The following is a 17,685-nucleotide window of genomic DNA, read 5'->3' as shown; positions in this document are numbered from 1 at the left end:
TAAATGAACAAACCACCAATTTTACACATGAATCAGTTTACTCATGAGGAGCACTACAAGGGACTAAATAACAAGATATGCCATTCTTCTTTTCTTTTTTTTATCTGTCTGTTCTTTATGGAAGTGCAGTACTAAATCAATGGAATAAATATGTACAATGTATATTTCATTGTGATCATCACTGCATGAGGACAAGATGAACATGTATTAATGCAAATGGTACAAAAATGTAAACAAAGATATAGAAGGTGAAGGATATTTAAACATAACATTACATTATTACAAATGAGAATCTATCTATCTCTCTATCTATCTATCTATCTATCTATCTATACACATATCTATATCCATGTCTATATGTCTATATATATTTATGTGTGTACGTATTCCATATATATATATGTGTGTATGTATGTGTATATATATATATATATATATATATATATATAAAAATTTATACATATATAAATCATACATATTATAAACATAAAAAAACAAAAAAGTATATATATATATGTATATGTCTCTATATATATGTCTATATATATATATACATACACACGCATGCACACACATATATATATAAATATTATATACACACACACTACATATTTATATATATAGAGTATATATATACTTTTTAATATATATATCAAAAAGTGTGTGTGTGTGTGTGTGTGTGTGTATACATATATGTATATATTTTTTTTGCAGTCTATGTCTATAACAACATGAAAATATAACGTAAAGAAATACGCTCAATATGTTCATTTTAAGTCTGTGTATATATCATGTGTGAATATGTGAATAAACATAAGGATCCAAATAAAATCTGTCGTACATGAATTTAACACGAAAACATTCAGAGGTTATTTAAGGTCAATCATTGCTATTGGTTTACAGCGCGTCTCCTCCGACCAATAAAATCCCTCTAAATGAAACTTATCCTTATGAAGAGGAAGTTCAGCAACAAGCTAACGCTGCCGTTGACCGGTGACTGGCAGCTACGTTATGCTTTGTCCTCACCGGGCCCGATAAGTCTCTTATTGATTTTATTTGATCAGTAAGGCGGTCTCGCGGCTCCAGGAAGACGTCGGCTGAAATAATGTTTACAGCCTTAGCGTGTGGAGCTGTGGTGTTTCCGGGTCTTTTCTACAGCTTCAGGAAAATACTGAAGTCAACTTTCACACACTGGAGTGATGCCGACGTGGTTTCTGTCAGTGAGAGGTCAGCGCTGAACTCCCTTTAAGATATGAGGCGGTTTCACGTTGTCGGGCTTATCTTTACATTTACACACGTTGGTAGAAGTTTAATTTATATTATGAGTTATTATGAAGAGCTGGTTAATTCGGCTTTCATATAATGGCCCAATGGCGCCTTTTAGTAAACTTTAGTAAAGAGTCCTCACTCTCCTCGTGTAAATACACACATACGATAATAAACCGTATGAACCTTTTTAAAAAAGTTGGATTTTTACTCATTTGTTCGGTCATGTTTATATATTATATCGACCGAAGAGACCAAACAGGACCTCTGAGTGGATAAACTACTTAAGTATTATTTCATCATGTATGCATTGGTGCCTAAAAGCAAGACACCAAATAAATTACCATGTGTTTAAATGGAGTTTCGTGTAATTATCTGTGTGGCACAATTGTTATTTTCAACTCTGTTTCTTCAGGCTGGTTTCCGCCATTCATGCATCTCTGGCTACTGCAGCTGGAGTAAGAGTCGTGACGTCATGCAGCGACGTAATGACGGACAGGTGGGATAATCACACACAGTTAAACCAGGTGTCATAGAAAGGTGTTTGAACAGTCTATGTCGACAAAGCATCCTGCAGTAACTTATATTATATATACTTATATATATATATATATATATATATATACACTTATGTACAGTAATCAGTAAAACTGTTTTCTGTCTCACCGCAGTCACTGGATGGTCAATGGGTTTGCTGTGTTTGGAGCTCCATATATGGCCCACGACATCTATGCCATGTACCTGAGCCACTTTCATAATCAGAGGGTCAGAGGTCAAGTCAGTGAACACAGCGGCCACTCTCTGCAGACGGTGAAGGCTTTCCTCGTCAAGGACTGGATGTTGATCCTGCATCACCTGACGCTGCTCCTCATTTTCATGCCCATTACTCTGGTAAGAACAGGGAGGAATCACAGTGTGTTTACATGTGATTGGTCGGTTCAGTATGAACACACACACACACACACACACACACACACACACTGACTGAGCTGTGTGTGTGATTTGCAGTTCCTCAGAAGAGGACTGGGTGATTTCTTCATCGGCTGCATGTTCACCACAGAGTTCAGCACTCCCTTCGTCTCTATAGGAAAGATCCTGATCCAGGTAAACCACCACATTGGCACCTGCTGTTCTGGTATCCTGATCTCCAGACCAAGACCATCAGAGTTCTGTCTGTTCCAGTTTTACAAAATGGCTGCTTTAAAAGTGTCTGACATCAGCAAAAGTCAGTAGATTATATTGCACATTATTCCTGCTGGGTTCCATTGTTTAGTCATTTTTATGTTGTTAATTGTTAATTTAAAAAATGTACTGGAGTCCATGGAAAGTGTATTAAAAACATATGAAAAATAAAGCTGCAACGAGTCCTAAATAGACCAAAATATTTGAGGACATGACCTCGTTGTCCTCAGTGGCTGTGAACCAGCGCCAGAGGCAAAATATGTAAAAATTAAAAAAGAAACTGAGCCTTTTATTTAGAGTTGGATCCAATATATAATCATAAAATCTGTCCTAAGCTTGAGGGTTTGAAGAAATTAGCCAGAGATTCGTCCAACTACATTTTTATGCCATAAATTCAAAAGCAGTTTAATTTTGGTGAAATGCATCAGAACAAACAGATGCGTCTCTGTTCTGGTGCAGTAACGTGTTAATGTGATGTGTTTTTACACTTAACTTTAGCTTTCGCTTTTAGACTTTAAGATATTTTCCTCCAGTTCTTCCACCATCTTGGTTAAATTCTCTGTCTCTCGTGTTTCTCCCCGGACGTCCAGCTGGGCCTCGACAACACCAGGCTGCACAGACTCAACGGCATCGTCGTCCTCCTGAGCTTCTTCACCTGTCGGATCCTGATCTTCCCCTTCATGTACTGGATGTACGGCCGACAGTTTGGGATCCCCCTGCACAGAGTGCCCTTCCATCTGCCCCTGCACTGCAACGTGGGTAACCTGGTGATCCTGGCCCCGCAGATATACTGGTTCATCCTGCTGCTGAAGAAAGCGAAGAGACTCTACCTGAGACAGAAGAGAGGGAGAGGAGACAGGAACAAAGACGGACCGAAGACAAGCTGAGGAGTCCAAACATTTCTTCTAAAATAAAAAAAACTATTTTCTTCTACAAATCTTGAATTTTTTTCTCGTTGAATTGTGACATTTTCAAATCATGTTTTTTTGGGGGGGGGGTTTTTTGCAAAACATTCAATTTTTTTCTCAAAATATACTGTGACTTTTTTCCTCAAAGCTTCAACTTAACTCTGTTAATTTCTCTTTGTTTTGCACTACATCATTTTGTAATTTTTATCTGTGAATTATGACATTAATGTTTGAATTGCAGTTTTTGTTGTTTTACTACTTTACAGAGAATATTTTTCTATACATTTCTTTTGCTTTCTGATTAATAAAATGATTAAATTATACCTGCTGCCTATGAACACAGTTAGATGGCTTCTGTTGCCACTGGATGTGTAATCGAATAAATGCCATAAAGAAGAATGTACCACCCAGACTGCTTTTTCTTTTTCAGTCCGTGCCTGCTGAAGCACCTCTCCACTAATTCTCTGAATGGAAAAGAAGGATTTCAACATTTCTGGGGGGAGGAGGATTAGATTTCAAACATTACTGCCTGAGGACAAAGGTGGAATGGCTTTTGTTTGTTTGGAAGTCTATTATAAAGCAGCGTCTTATTTGTTGATGTGATGCTGATTGTGACGCTACAGTGAAAAGTATTTAGCACAAAGTCAAATAAGCGTTCCTCTCCAGTCTGTGTTGGTGGATGAAACATTTCAAAAGAACCATTTAGACAAACGGATGAACTGGAATTCATTCTAGACATCTGGTTTAAAAAATTCAGACCAAAAGTCCAGAGACTGATATTGATGTTATTTATTTAGGAAATGTGCCAACTGGGCTCAGAAACCACGACAGGTATTTATGACAGATTTGTACAACCAGGAAACAGCTGAGAATCGAGTTTCTGTCTGAGACATGCTACTAAAAAAACTGGAAAAACTGGATATTATATTTTGTATTTGAGTCACACCTGGATCATAAAGTCCTCTGTGATTTTAAAGGACAATCAGGGACATTAAAGACCTACTGACCTCGATACTGCACTGTTACTCAATTTCTTTTGTTTTCCTGTCTTCACATGATCTGTGGTGACTGTCTTTGTTAAAATAATAATTATAAAAATAAAGTAAAAGAATTGAATTATTGTTTATGTTTCATTTCAGAGTAGAAATGATTGTGACTGAGGCAGCACAAAAACACGTTTGCTGTGAAATGTTGTCTTTTTATTGAATCAGATTACAAACACGTCATTTTGCAGTAACTCCATAAATCAGCTGAGTACAGTGTGTAACACCGATCTGAAATCTACAGACGGAGTTTCGACTGTTTGAACCCTCATAACCCCGATTGAAAAAAAAAAAAAAAATCAGCGTGCGTCTGCCGACACGAGCTGAGCGATCTTCTGCTGCAGCACGACCTTCATCTCCTGGTTCTCCAGGTTGTCCGTGATGGTGGTGAAGAAGTGCCGGGTGTTGTCGCTCTCCAGCGGGCTGCTGCTCTCTGGAAAGGCGGCCATGATGGCTTCGTAGTGGCTGAGGATTTCCAGACTGGACAGGAACAGCGGTTCACACTGACCTCCGGGCATCATCACCTGACAGAGGGAAAGTTCACCACAGACTTTAAGTTAAACTCTAATAAGTAAGGGAGAATACTGGCACATTAATTAGGAAATGTAAACACACACCGATGTCATGTGTGTCCAGTTTTACTGTCTGGTTAATGAAAGTTACGTTAATTCTTACCTGGATGTGCTGAACATGGCAGAAGAGCTGGCTGAGAACAAACAGGACTTCCTGGCTGGGAGCTGTCTCCACCTCCTTCTCCATTTGTGACTCCTCTGACTTCACAGCAGACGATTCTGCGTCTGAGGACATGTTCGAGGCTTTGTCTGAAGAGCAGGGAGGATTTGAGTCTCTAGGTGTTGGGGCTTTAGGAGGCGTTGAAGCCGAGACAGCCCAGGCTCCAGATGATGGAAGAGGCAGCTTGGCTCTCACTGAGCTCATCATCTCCCTCACGGCGTGGGCGTATAACCTGCCGACGTGCGCCCAGCCGTGCGGCGCTGACAGCCAGTGTGAGCAGCTGGACCCGCAGAGCAGCTGAAGGACTCGCAGCAGGAGAACCGACAGGCGGAGCTCACACGAAAACCTCCTCAGATCCAGGAGGGGAAGATAGTCCACGTACTCGAGCGAGAAGGGGACGTGGAGGCGACCGGAGGTGATGAGCTCCCTCAGGACGCCCAGCAGCCGGGACCACTGGGAGACGGAGCACCATGGGAGAGTCTGGGTCAGAGCCACCAGCAGCCCTTTGCTGAACATGCCCACGTGGTCGGGCCGGCGCTGGTCCAGAGAGAGGCAGGACAACATGGTGGACTTCAGGGAGTCCGATATGGAGCAGCACTCCATCCAGGCCAGAAGGCCGCTGCCCTGGCCGTACTGAGGCAGGTCCAAACCGGACCAGTCCTGCAGAGGAGGGAGACCAGAGACCAGGTCCAGAGAAAGATGATCAGTTCACTTTGATCAACAATGAAAGAGAAACAAAAACAAATGACGCAGTGTCTTTGGGCTGATCAGTAACAAATCTGCTGTGACCAGTAGATGCTGTAATTAATCCTGCTGCTCAAAATTCAAAGTTCACAGCTTATCACGAACTATTCAAAGATTATTTTACTGCATTTCTGTTATAAACATGTGGCAGAAGAACTTGGGTGGATCTGTATTTATGGTCTTATGTGAAACAACTGTAACTGTAACACCCGACTGAGTCAGCCGCTACTCTGCAGGTTTTAACCTCGGATCACAAGTCATGGAAAACAACAACAACCAAAGTCTGACTTTCCCGCTGCTTCAGCATGTTGAACATTTCATCGTTTACATCATGTGCACACAGAGACTGATCAGAAACCCGTGTTTAAAAAGTGTGTATATGCGACAGTATCAGAGTATTCCTGCCAGCTGAAACCAGGATATGATGTTTACATGTGGTACACAAAACCAGGACACTCCAACAACCCCACGATTACTGGGATGCTGGTATAAGGCTGCAACTAACAATTATTTTTATCATTGACTCATCTGATCATTTTTGTTGATTGATCGATAGATTCATTGTTCAATTTGTGAAAAATACCCATCACAGTCCAGTGTGACATTTTCAAAAGTCTTGTTTTGTCTGACCAACAGGTAGAAACCTGAATATTAAACCCAGATTTTCAGTTTATAATGATAGATAGCTACAAATCCTCAGAACTGAGCACCTGAAAATACAGAATATTTGACATTTTCGCTTTAAAAATGACAGAATCAACTATTTTATTATCAAAATACTTGCAATTCGTTAATTCACTAGTTCTTACCTGCTCAGGTAAATCACACACGGCCAGCAGAGATGAAGGAACTTCATTTTTAAAGTGCTCCCCCCACACGGGCTTCAGGTGGAACCTGACTGTCCAGTCCAGTTCCTCCATCTTATTGTAGAGCCAGAAAAGAGCTCTGGACCAGCTGCTGGGGGCCGCCGCCACCTCTGCACCCATCACCTCCCCCAGTGTGGCCAGCACCAACACCAGCAGCTCCATGGTGTCCATGGACCAGTGGTGGACAGCGCCCTCTGGTGGCTGCTCCCAGAACCTACAGAGAGTTAGATGTGTGTTAAAATCGAAGGCAGGTCACAGTTAATACTTAACTTCTTCTTAACGTAATACTAACTGTTCAAACAATATAATAATAGTTAGTATCTGAACCTGAATTAAAGGCTAGAACAACAGTTGCTATACAAACCTGAGAGCCTGGTTGTGCAGCTGTGCCAGGACGTAAAGCAGGGGAAAGGGAGAGCAGTCCAGCACCCAGTGAGGAGAAGAAGCCGGATCCTGGACATCCACACACAGAGCAGTGTGGAGAAGTTGTACACTCAGTTCTATATCACAGGAACTGTGAGCTGGAGGGAATATAAAGGAGTGCAGAGAAGCAGACAGGCTTTCTTTACTCAAACACTTTGATAAGTAATTCTTCTGCAATAATCAAGATGTTTTACATTAACTAAAGAGATAAAATCACAGTTCATAGAGTTTTAAAGCCTGAATATCACAGGACACTCACCCGTAGTGGAAAGGTTCGGCAGGACAAAGATGTTCACGACCTCCTGAGGAGGCAGAAAACACTGCTTCCTTTCTTCTCCCTCCACTTCTATGACTGGCATCATCAGGAGACCCAGGAACTTGAGGAGCTGCTCCTTTTCACTGGCCAACAATGATTTGTTCTTGATCATGTCCTGCAGACACCTGCAGAGCAGGCTGCTCCCACTCCAAGCATCCTTTCCTTCATCTATATTTTCCTCTGCCTCTTTTCTTTCTTTTTCATGACGTTCAGCTTCATCTTTTCTTCCCTTCTGTCTCCTGAGTCCAGGCAGCAGCTGGAGGATCTGAGCCATAAGAGAGAAAGCCCCCTTGTTGAAAACAGCTGAGTGACAACACGACCTCAAAGCGGCTTCTGGGTTCTGAAAGGCCACTCGAGCCACTAAAGAGGCCGCTGTGTTCAGATTGCCCTGCGACACTGCTGCTGTCGCTCCACCCCCTCCCTGGATGATGCAGTTGAATGCCATGTTGAGCTCCTGCTCAAATCCATCAGTTACAGAAGAGGGAACAGGGTGCCCAAAAAAACCCCTGGGGGACAATCTCAACATGGCAGCCAACGATTTGTTCTTGTCTTCTAACGAAAGTGCTGAGAAAATGTCTGCAGTGACTTTCATTAGCTTCCTGCACTGGCTCACATCTGAGCCCCCGCTGTGGAGTTTAGTCATGAGGGTGGAGGCGAGGCCGAGCAGCGTAATGTGCTGCCTGAAGGCCGCCTGGTTCTTTTCCAGGCAGTCCAGCCAGTGCTCGTCACAGGAGGCCCAGCTCCTCTCGCTGGCAAATAACACAGCAAAGTTCTGATAGTCTTCCAGGCGATGACTTATGATGATCATAGTGACCTTTGCATCCACCTCGGGGGTTGTCTGTGTGTCGGAGAAAGCCAGTGACTTCAGCAAATCTCTGAGTATATTCTTCTCAGTCTCTTGAACATCCGTCTCAGGCAGAACTCTCTGGACACTTTGTTCTAGTTTAAAAGCAGAGTAACTAAGATTAGCGCTGTCATACGCTCTCAGGAGGCCACTGTTGAGCCAGAACTGTGTGAGGTCTGTTATCATCTTCAAGGCTTCCCCAAGCTTCAGCTTCGTGGGTTGAAACTGAGACGGTGTGTGAGAGGCACGTAAGTCTCTCTGCGCCTCCTGAATAAGTTCAGGACTCAGTCTGTCATAATTCTTTTCTTTGATGCTGACGGCTTTAGACAACAGGTGCATCTTCTCTTTGGTTGGAAGTGAGACCTCTCTGTCTATAAGTAAGGTTGTGTAAAGAGAATCAAGGGAAATGGAGAGGGCTTGGAGACAGAGATCTGTTGAGGATATGTGATCTTTCATGTCTTTAAGTGCGTGAAGGAGAATGTGCAGGACATCAGTGCTTGGTGAAGATGCAAGTTTATCTGATGTGTCTAGCTTTAACCTCTTGGCAGCCTGAGGGGACACACTGGAGGACTTAGAGGACAGACGAGCAAACTGGTTGGCAAACATCGCCTCTATGCTTTCCTCTCCTCCTCCTACTTTCTGTTCGCTTCTGCCCTTCCACAGTTCCCACCACACCTCCAGAAAAAGCCGAACATCCTCCTCTCTAGTAGGGCTGCTTTTCACATACTGTATTAGCCTTTCAAGTTCAACACAGATCTGAGATTGAGGAAGACATAGAAGGAAATTGGCAAAAACATCTGCAGCTTCCATTGACCTCACCAGCTCCAGCAGGACAACATGGTTGACCTCAGGGAGGCCACTCTGGAGAGGGAAGAAAGGATTCTCCCTCCACGATGTCTCTACATCCTCTTCAGCCTGTCTGCACAACAGCTTCAACCACACAACACAAACTATTTTCTTTCTCCAGCAGCCAGCCACAGAGTGGAGATGACCACTGAGTTCATCCTGTCCACAGATTTCTCTGACTGCCTCCAGGACTGGACGACCCACCCTGCTCCAGTCAGCTTTTTCAAGGGAGGACAGGGATGAGGGGAGACACAGCTTATCAGCCAGGAGGAAGGCACCCTGGAGGACTGCTGAATCTGAAAACATAAAAGAGCAGGTTCAAAACAACTTCATCCATTCATGAACTGACAACTATCCATTTCTGAATCTTTGTTCGCTCCTACAGATAGAGACGCACACAGCCGTGTTAACACAACTAGTGCTGCAACAAATTACTTTTATTCTCGTTTAATCTGATGATAATTTTTACCTAAAAATGTCAGAAAAAAGAGAAAATAAATGCCAGTATGTTGCCCTACAGCCCAAGGTGGAATCAACAAATTCCCTGTTTTATCTGACTAACATTTCAAAACCCAAACATGTTGGGTTTATTATTATGTATGACAAATCATTATCACATTGGAAATCAGAAAATTACTGAAACATGTAATTGATTATCAAACTAGTTGCTTGTTCATTTTCTTTATAATAATCGACTAATCATTCCAACTGTAAACACACATATTAATACCTTATCATTAAATAATAATCTTCTTTATCAGATAAAAATAATCTGATTCTCATCTGTTAAAATACGAATCTAAATTTAGAATCCCCTTTTTTATTTTGGCATTGGACTAATTCACAAATCAGAATCTACTTCCATAGATTATCAATGTTTGACTATGGTTTTCCTGTTAACCTCACCATTTTCTATCGCCACAATAAACCCTAGAGCCCAGAACAGTATGAACTATTTGATTAAACTGATATTTAGTGCAATTAAACAATTTTTTGCAAATAAAGCCAAATTTAGGACAATTTCATCCATCTTATTTTTTGGGATATAATAACAAACAAGGCAGCTTTAATATGCAATACTTTAAATTAAGTATAGCATCATGTTGTCCACATAGGAAAAGATTTTGTGTTTCAGAATAATATACAAAAAGTTTACGTTACCTTTGTCCATCATTACTGTCCTAGCTTAGCTGCTGCATGTAGCTAAAGGAAAGTCGTTAGCTTATTTTAGTCCCGTTTTCATTTCCCATTCATGGTCGATAGTTTGTTCCACTGAGTGAATATAGTCCAATAAACAACTGTTACTTCGCATTTATGGTAATTAAGTCCGTTCAGTCGGTAAAGTCCGTCACTCTCAGGAGGTTTTCACAAGTTTGCGGCAGCATGTCGACAGTTTCGTATAAAGCGCTTCCGCTGTTCCGCGTCAACGAGTCAGAATCCAAGAGGGACGCGCTTCTGTGACGTCACAGCGCCACCTCAGGACGAACTGAGAACTAACGGCTGGTTCGGCGTCAAAATGAAACCTGTCTGTTAAATAACGTTCGCTCCGTGTTGAGTTTTCAAAGATTTTCATTTACATTTTCTTAACATATATTGTACACATTTTAAAATATTTTGTCTGTGATATTTTAACCGTTTACCACGTGACAGGAGGTGCAGGAACAGCAAGGCACGGTTTTTTTTCCTGTAAAATGAAAGTGAAAGTATCTCTTCAACTGTGAACAAGCAAAGCGCGGTCCGCGATCAACAAGGGGATTTCTACCAATGCACAATAATGGGATTAATCTTAAAGATATTACTGTACTTGTACCTGTTTGCAGGTAAGTTATTGACTTGACTCAAATTAGTTACAGATTGAGGCTTTATTGGTGCTTGTAAGTGTCCGGTGAACACGTCTTTTAACTTATAAGACATGAATGAAAAAACTGCTATACAACGCTGTACGTACAGTATTATACAGCACCATACTGTACTACTTTACTATACTATACTATAATGTACTTACTCTACTGTTCTATACCGTGCTTACTATACAGCACCATACTGTACTACTATACTATACTGTACTTAATATACTACACTATACTATACTGTACTATACTATACTTTAACATACTATACTATACTGTACTGTACTATACTGTACTTAATATACTACACCATACTGTACTACTATACTATACTATACTTTAACATACTATACTATACTATACTACATTATACCATACTACATTGCACTAAATGAAGTGTTAGCCGACCACAGTGATTGGTTGTGTGTCTCCCAGGTGTCCAGTGTGTCCATCAGATGTCATGGCTGCCCTGTCAGTTCATTGATGAGAGCGTGTTTGTGAATGCGGAGAATCTCCCTGAGACTAAGCTCATCCACAGAGAGGCCATGCTGCAGTTTGGTCAAAAAGGAGACGCTCCTCTTAACCCACGAGTCATCACGTTCCTGGTCACGGGCGGTAAGACCTGTCACCTGTCTCCTGAACAGACCGAGAACTGTTCTATTCTTTTGTATTCTATTATTTTCTATTCTATATTCTGTATTCTGCTCTAGGATCTAAGCTGGACCTGCGGCGGTATGTGGACGGAGTGGATGAGGGGGATTTGGAGTGTGAGGTGCGTAGGTACAGCACAGAGGGCATGCATGTGCGCTGGCCCGTCCAGGGGGCCCAGGAGTACAACCGCTGGTTCACCTGCACCGTTAAACACAGCAAGGGCCTGTTCACCGCCACTGGCTTCCTCCGACACCCGTCTGACCAGCCTCCCCCAGGACAGCAGGACTTCCGCCGCTGGCCTGCCATCCAGGACGGAGAGATACTCACAACAACAGGTAACACACCGGCTTTAATATCAGTCCCGTGTTGCAGTTTAATCAAAACACATCTGTCTCATCTGCCTCTGTTTCATCACATCTGTTTCCACAGTTGCCATGGTCATTAAAACACAGTCGCCATCAGTGACAGCAGGCCTGAGCTCCCAACAAAAGCTTCACTGCCAGTTTGCTCTTGACCACAAGGGGCCAAACGTCACCGTGGAGTGGCACTTTCAGTATCGCGGGGAGAGAAACAAACTCTTCAGCCACAACAGCCGCTCAGGTCAAACCCAGGGGTCTGGTGTTGGGATGAAGAGCCTTGCAGGCGGGGATGCTTCCTACATCCTCCCCTTCGCCAAGATGAGCAGCGAAGGGATGTACATTTGTTCAGTGGCAGTGAATCCACTGTCCATCAATCTGGATATAAATCTGCATATCCAAGGTGAGAGAGACTGGTTTCAAATGATAGTATTCATAATGTAATCATGATACTGTCTACTTTATATATGAAAAAGGAAATGTAAAGTAAGGTAGAACATATTTTAATTGTGAGCCCTTTAGGCAGGTATTTCCAAACTGGCAGCAGGTGTACGAGCATAAATAGATAACATGTTCTCTTTTGTTAGATGTCTAGCTGTCTCTGGATTTATTTTTTTTATTTATTACATGTGAAGACCGTTACATTTGTCGAAGCATTACAAAATAAAAGCACGAATCTCAATACTGAACCAATTTAGCACAATTCCTTAGATAAAAGAAGTAAGATGATGATGCCAATGTGAGCCTCAAAATTAAGGCTGGAATCAAAAAACAAACCAAGGTCTTTAATGCTTTAAGAAATAACCCTAACCCTATTTCAGTTAAATTATAGGATTGATACAATACTCGTACCTGAATATGAAGCTGCAGCCAGGTGATGGTTAGCATAGCTTTGCATTAAGACCAGAAACATGTGGCAACTGCACTGACTTCTGTTGCCTGGCAACCGCATGATGACAACTGTTGGAACTGTTGGGTTTCTCTCTGTTATATCATAAGGTCCTGACCTGACCCTGTAAACTGCCTTGAGGTAATCTATGTTATGATTTGGCACTATATGAATAAGGGAAGTCACTGCTCCTGGCTAGCTTTTCTGTTTCTTTTCTTTATGCTAAGCTAAGCTAATTGGCTGCACAGAATGACAGAAACGTTTTAAGGATCTTCTCCTCTGCTGTAACTTGCAGCAAGAGAGTGAGAGGAAGTGTATTTCCTTTAATGTGCCTCAGTGATTTGTCAATGAGGAAGATAAGTTTACTCTTTGCTTCATCTCAGCTGACCGCATGGAGTTCCCCTAGGGGATAAATAAAGTATCTCTCTCTCTCTCTCTCTTGGCTCATGTACATTAAATAAGGGCTGCAGCTGACCTTACTTTGATTGTTGCTGAATGTTTTAGTCTATAATTGTTAGAAAACAGTGTAAACTGCCCGACATAATTCACCTGTTTTGTCAGGCAGTTCAAAATCAAAGATATTAATGTTACAATGATAGAGAACCAAAAAACACCCAACAGTTTCTCACTTCTGAGAAGCTTAAACCAGTAAATGGTTCGTATTCTCGCTTGATAAAAGTCTCAACTACCATCACTTGGGAATTTCATAAGGAGAGAAAAGTTTCATTTTATTTTTTCTCTCCTCTCCTCAGAGACCCCCCGTGTCTCCCTCAACGTTGGACCCACTCTCGCCCTGCAGGAGGGCGGGGAGCAGAAGGTCATTTGCGAAGCGGAGAACTATTACCCTCTGGACGTGGAGATAGTTTGGTACGAGCAGGACGCGGCGATGTCCGGCCAGAGGGTCGGCGCTCCCCTCCCCAGGCCGCTCCAGAACGTTCTGCTGTCCAGCCACAAGCACAACAGCGACAAGACGTACTCGGTCTCGGCTTTCTTCTACCTCCAGGCTCGGCTCAGGGACTCGGGGAGACAGTTTACGTGCAGCGTCTCCCACCGGTCCCTGAGGGTGCCCATCAAAAAGAGCTTCATCCTGGCTGTTGAAGGTGAGAGGAAACTGCACTGTAGTACCACGAGCTACCACACGGTGGCAGCAGAGGAACATAACTGACACCTGACAACTTCCTGTTGTCTGTTCTCTCTGTTCAGAGCCAGGCAGCTGGGTGTTTAACCTCATTGTTGGCATCATTGTGGTCACACTGCTGGCCTTTCTGTACGTGATGGTGAATTACCTGCACTCAGGTGGGTGTGGAGATCCTCATGCTAACAGGCTGATGAAAGGATGAGCGGCCATGATGATCCAGGAGTATCATTAGTTAATGAGGAATATATTTATGCAGTTTTAAGTTAACACGCTAGATTCAAAGATACAGGGAAATAATATAATCAGATGTTTGGATGCCAGTGACATGAAAACACATGAAAACTACAGTATTAAAATCACTCTGACATATGTGTTCATGCCCAAAAGAGTAATTATCATTTATTTTCTCCACAGCAAAAAGGAAATTAGTGCAGGTAAGATAATATGAAAACAAAATTGTTGTGTTTTAACTTCACCGTCGCCCTCAGTGCAAACAAATATTTAATTTAATTTCTATATCTCTGCCTGTGTTTGTGTCTGAGCAGAAGAAACCATACTGAAGAAACTACCGGTGTCCTGAGCCCAACATCACAGGCACCAGTGAAGGCAGACTGTCTCCCTCACTCTCTCACTCATTCATTTTTATTTAGACTATCTTAGATGTTTGACTTTTGTTTGTTTTGAAAGGTGAGTTTGGGTTTCTGTGAAACTGAATGGGTTTTTTTTTGTTGTTTAAGAAGTCTTTATGATTTTGCTTTGATTGTGTTCAGACTAAAAACATGATGCTGAAGTAAATCTCTGGGTGAACAGTGATCGTCACAGTACTACACCGGTGATAATGCAACAATCGCTGGTTAAAGGTACCGTGTGGAGTTTTTGACCAGTAGTAGTGGTTGTTTAAACAAGTGGGTTTGCACGAACAGGCAACATGGCACACTCTCCTGCCGTGGGTGTGATGTAAATCAACGCCTTAACAAAACCAGTGAAGAAGAAGAAGACTGCTAGAGAACATGGATGTAAACAATGTAATGTTTAAAATACATATGAAACTCTGAATGTAAGTATAAAGTTATTTATTTTGAAGAAAACTCCACAGAGTGAATCTGAAACGTCAGATTTATTCCTGAATGTAATGAATAGGGCAATAATCCTAAATCTATAAATACAATACACCTACCAGGTGTTGTAAAAATTACCATCGATATTTAAATTGTATATATACTTTTATAATTACATTACAAAATTTCAGCCTGGATTTCACAAGCATCATAGCATGGGCGACTAATGACCTTTTAATGGCTGTTGGCGGTCGTTGTTTTTCTAGACCTTAGCACTGGTCTTTGTTACAGTCAATCACAACAGATTGAGGCAGTGTGCCGTTTTATTATCAGCTGTAACATCACGGCAAAACTCGGCACTTACTGCGGCAGGAACTACCACAGAGGTGGTTTGAAGTATGGCGGACACATTTTTGTCACTGCTATAGCATCATAATCGTGCAAGATACAGTCACAAAACTTTATAGGTGTGTAGATGAGATCAAAATGAAGAATGTGTTCGAGGATGGGTGTGGTGAACATCAAGATTATCTCTGGTTTTCCCTGTGCATGCTTCCCCTGGGACATATTATCCATAGATGTGGTGTTTCGATTCGTCTTTATGCCGATGACACTCAGGTGTAGCTTTCTGTTAGAGCCACTGATCCTGACATGCTGAGTTCACTACATGACTGTGTATGTGACGTCAAAAAGTGGAAGTCATAAAATTTAACTCAAGTCAATCAGAGACCATCGGTAACTGGTTCCCAGCACGGAGCAAATCTGGTTCCCTGTTGGAAAAACATCAATTTGCTGCAAACGATATTGGCTTCTGGTTTGACAATCACTGAAGCTTTGAGCATCACACCACAAAACTTGTGCAGTCTTGTTTTTATCATCTTATTTAATTTAACCAATTATTTCCAAAATACTATTTTATATTTCAAAGACACAGAGACCAGTTTACACGCCTTCATCTCCTCAGGCCTCAACTGTTCCAACAGCCTCTTCACCTGCCTCAACCAACAGTCTATTAACCAGCTCCAGACTGTACTGAACTCAGCCGACAGGTCTTTAACAAGATCCAACAGAACTGATCACATCACACCTGCTCTTTCCCAGGCTCCCTGTGTTTTAGAATTGGTTTTAAGGTGTTATGGTTGACTTTTAAGGCTCCTCATGTCTTATATCTGATCTCTTCGTCGCATACGAGCCAGTATGTAGCCTGAGATCCTCGGGCAGCCAAGCTATGGAAGAAACTGCCTGAGGAAATCAGGTCAGCAGAGTCATAGTCCTCTTTTAAATCTTAAGGCAAACTTTTATCTGAGCTTTTCCTGATTTGACTTGATTTTTATTGTTCGCTCTTTGGCTGCCGACACTGTCATTGGTTTTATTTTTTTAATTTGCTTATTACTCTATATAAGTTTTTATGATCTGCTTGTTTTGAAGTTGTTGCCTTGTGTGAAGCACTTTGTAAATAATACATAATAGATAATTATTAAGATAAAGATAAAGATAATTATTATTACAATTCATTGATTCGAAAAATTATTATATTATCAAATTTTTACATTACTTTTGGCAACATGTGAATGAATAAGTAAGAAAACTGTTTCTCTGAAATGTCCAAATGTCCTTTTCTAAGTTAAATTTTGGACATAAGTGAAAGATAAAACCAAAAATTTTTCACACACACTAACCCTCTTATTATCTGTTTTCTCTGGCGAAACATCAGCAGGATTCTCCTCTGCTCCACTTTAGCTTTCTTTTAAGACAGTAATCCCACTCGTACATATAAATAAAGAAAAACTGCTGTAAGACATTACGTATCACTTGTATTGTTGACATTAGATTTCACACAAATAAAAAAAAAATTCAAATCATATGCTTTTGCAGAATAATTGCAATAATTAATGTTTAAAGACAACAAACTGGGAAAAATACACACAAGCAAAAGGTGTAAAATCTACTAGACCTTTCGACAGCATCAATAACAAATGCCTCTCCCCGGCAGCTCGAGTGAGAGGGGGTGAGCTAGCTGCCTCCCCTGCTAGCTAGCAAAGATACAATAGCGAAATATTTTCCACAAACAATCTGATTCAGTTGAATAATTAAAAAAAAAAAAAAAACTTAATTTGACTTTAAAATTCCAATAAATAATGTTGTGTGTATATGAAATAACTGAAGTTATCATCACATTGAGTAAGTGTTTAATAAACATAAAAATGATCACTCAGCAACCTGATAATTTTGTGTCATATAACGTATATTTCTCGTTAATATGATGTATAAATTAAATGCTCAAAAAAATATTCTGTTGAACTGACATAAATTTACAGACAGACAAAGGTCATGTGATACAGTTATTTTGTGTCAGGTGTCCTCATAACTTTCATGTCACTGTATTAAACTAAAAGTTTTGTGTTTTGTGTTTCCAATAAACTTTTAAGTTGAATGAGCAAATTGAGATTTACAGTGCAGCTCCACTGGTCAGTCAGGTCTGAGGCCACTTACAGGGATAAACAGAGCTTTACTTCGACTGATTCCAGATGTGTGTTTGTGTGTGTGCTACCAGCAACCTGCGCCCTAAGGGG

At 41.3% G+C, this 17,685-nt stretch overlaps 3 protein-coding genes across 3 annotated transcripts; 2 read left to right on the top strand and 1 right to left on the bottom strand.

Annotated features, from left to right (window-relative positions):
• Nucleotides 1–972: 972 nt before the first annotated feature.
• fam57a (family with sequence similarity 57 member A) lies at nucleotides 973–3,429 on the top strand. Its single transcript, XM_022767631.1, has 5 exons — nucleotides 973–1,227; nucleotides 1,682–1,765; nucleotides 1,938–2,157; nucleotides 2,275–2,370; nucleotides 3,039–3,429. The coding sequence occupies exons 1-5, from the start codon at nucleotides 1,106–1,108 to the stop codon at nucleotides 3,333–3,335; spliced, it is 819 nt and encodes a 272-aa protein (XP_022623352.1). The 5' UTR covers nucleotides 973–1,105; the 3' UTR covers nucleotides 3,336–3,429.
• A 1,023-nt stretch (nucleotides 3,430–4,452) lies between these two features.
• Nucleotides 4,453–10,556, bottom strand: gemin4 (gem nuclear organelle associated protein 4). The gene is made up of 6 exons (XM_022767630.1): nucleotides 10,332–10,556; nucleotides 7,424–9,466; nucleotides 7,106–7,262; nucleotides 6,685–6,955; nucleotides 5,075–5,791; nucleotides 4,453–4,923 (listed from the first exon to the last, which is right to left on the bottom strand). Exons 1-6 carry the CDS (start codon nucleotides 10,342–10,344, stop codon nucleotides 4,699–4,701), a joined length of 3,426 nt encoding a protein of 1,141 aa, XP_022623351.1. The 5' UTR covers nucleotides 10,345–10,556; the 3' UTR covers nucleotides 4,453–4,698.
• Nucleotides 10,557–10,880: 324 nt separating this feature from the next.
• LOC111238223 (tapasin-related protein-like) lies at nucleotides 10,881–16,965 on the top strand. Its single transcript, XM_022767635.1, has 8 exons — nucleotides 10,881–10,990; nucleotides 11,456–11,635; nucleotides 11,731–12,006; nucleotides 12,101–12,430; nucleotides 13,669–14,016; nucleotides 14,120–14,212; nucleotides 14,469–14,488; nucleotides 14,600–16,965. Exons 1-8 carry the CDS (start codon nucleotides 10,945–10,947, stop codon nucleotides 14,612–14,614), a joined length of 1,308 nt encoding a protein of 435 aa, XP_022623356.1. The 5' UTR covers nucleotides 10,881–10,944; the 3' UTR covers nucleotides 14,615–16,965.
• Nucleotides 16,966–17,685: the final 720 nt, after the last annotated feature.

Source organism: Seriola dumerili, unplaced genomic scaffold (genome assembly GCF_002260705.1).
Source record: "Seriola dumerili isolate Sdu_G_001 unplaced genomic scaffold, Sdu_1.0 BDQW01001240.1, whole genome shotgun sequence".
Classification (NCBI taxonomy): Eukaryota; Metazoa; Chordata; class Actinopteri; order Carangiformes; family Carangidae; genus Seriola; species Seriola dumerili.
Note: the sequence above shows the minus strand (reverse complement) of the source record. Positions and strands in the feature narration are given on the sequence as shown.

Excerpts from the sequence above, each read along its gene's own strand:
- LOC111238223 (XM_022767635.1), top strand. The coding sequence starts at position 10,945 with ATGGGATTAATCTTAAAGATATTACTGTACTTGTACCTGTTTGCAG. Across the intron at positions 11,636-11,730 it reads CACGTTCCTGGTCACGGGCG|GATCTAAGCTGGACCTGCGG; the intron begins GTAAGACCTGTC and ends ATTCTGCTCTAG. Across the intron at positions 14,213-14,468 it reads GGTGAATTACCTGCACTCAG|CAAAAAGGAAATTAGTGCAG; the intron begins GTGGGTGTGGAG and ends TTTTCTCCACAG.
- gemin4 (XM_022767630.1), bottom strand. Across the intron at positions 7,263-7,423 it reads GCCGAACCTTTCCACTACGG|CTCACAGTTCCTGTGATATA; the intron begins GTGAGTGTCCTG and ends TATTCCCTCCAG. Across the intron at positions 6,956-7,105 it reads CTGCACAACCAGGCTCTCAG|GTTCTGGGAGCAGCCACCAG; the intron begins GTTTGTATAGCA and ends AACTCTCTGTAG.
- fam57a (XM_022767631.1), top strand. The coding sequence starts at position 1,106 with ATGTTTACAGCCTTAGCGTGTGGAGCTGTGGTGTTTCCGGGTCTTTTC. Across the intron at positions 1,228-1,681 it reads GTGGTTTCTGTCAGTGAGAG|GCTGGTTTCCGCCATTCATG; the intron begins GTCAGCGCTGAA and ends CTGTTTCTTCAG. Across the intron at positions 1,766-1,937 it reads AGCGACGTAATGACGGACAG|TCACTGGATGGTCAATGGGT; the intron begins GTGGGATAATCA and ends GTCTCACCGCAG.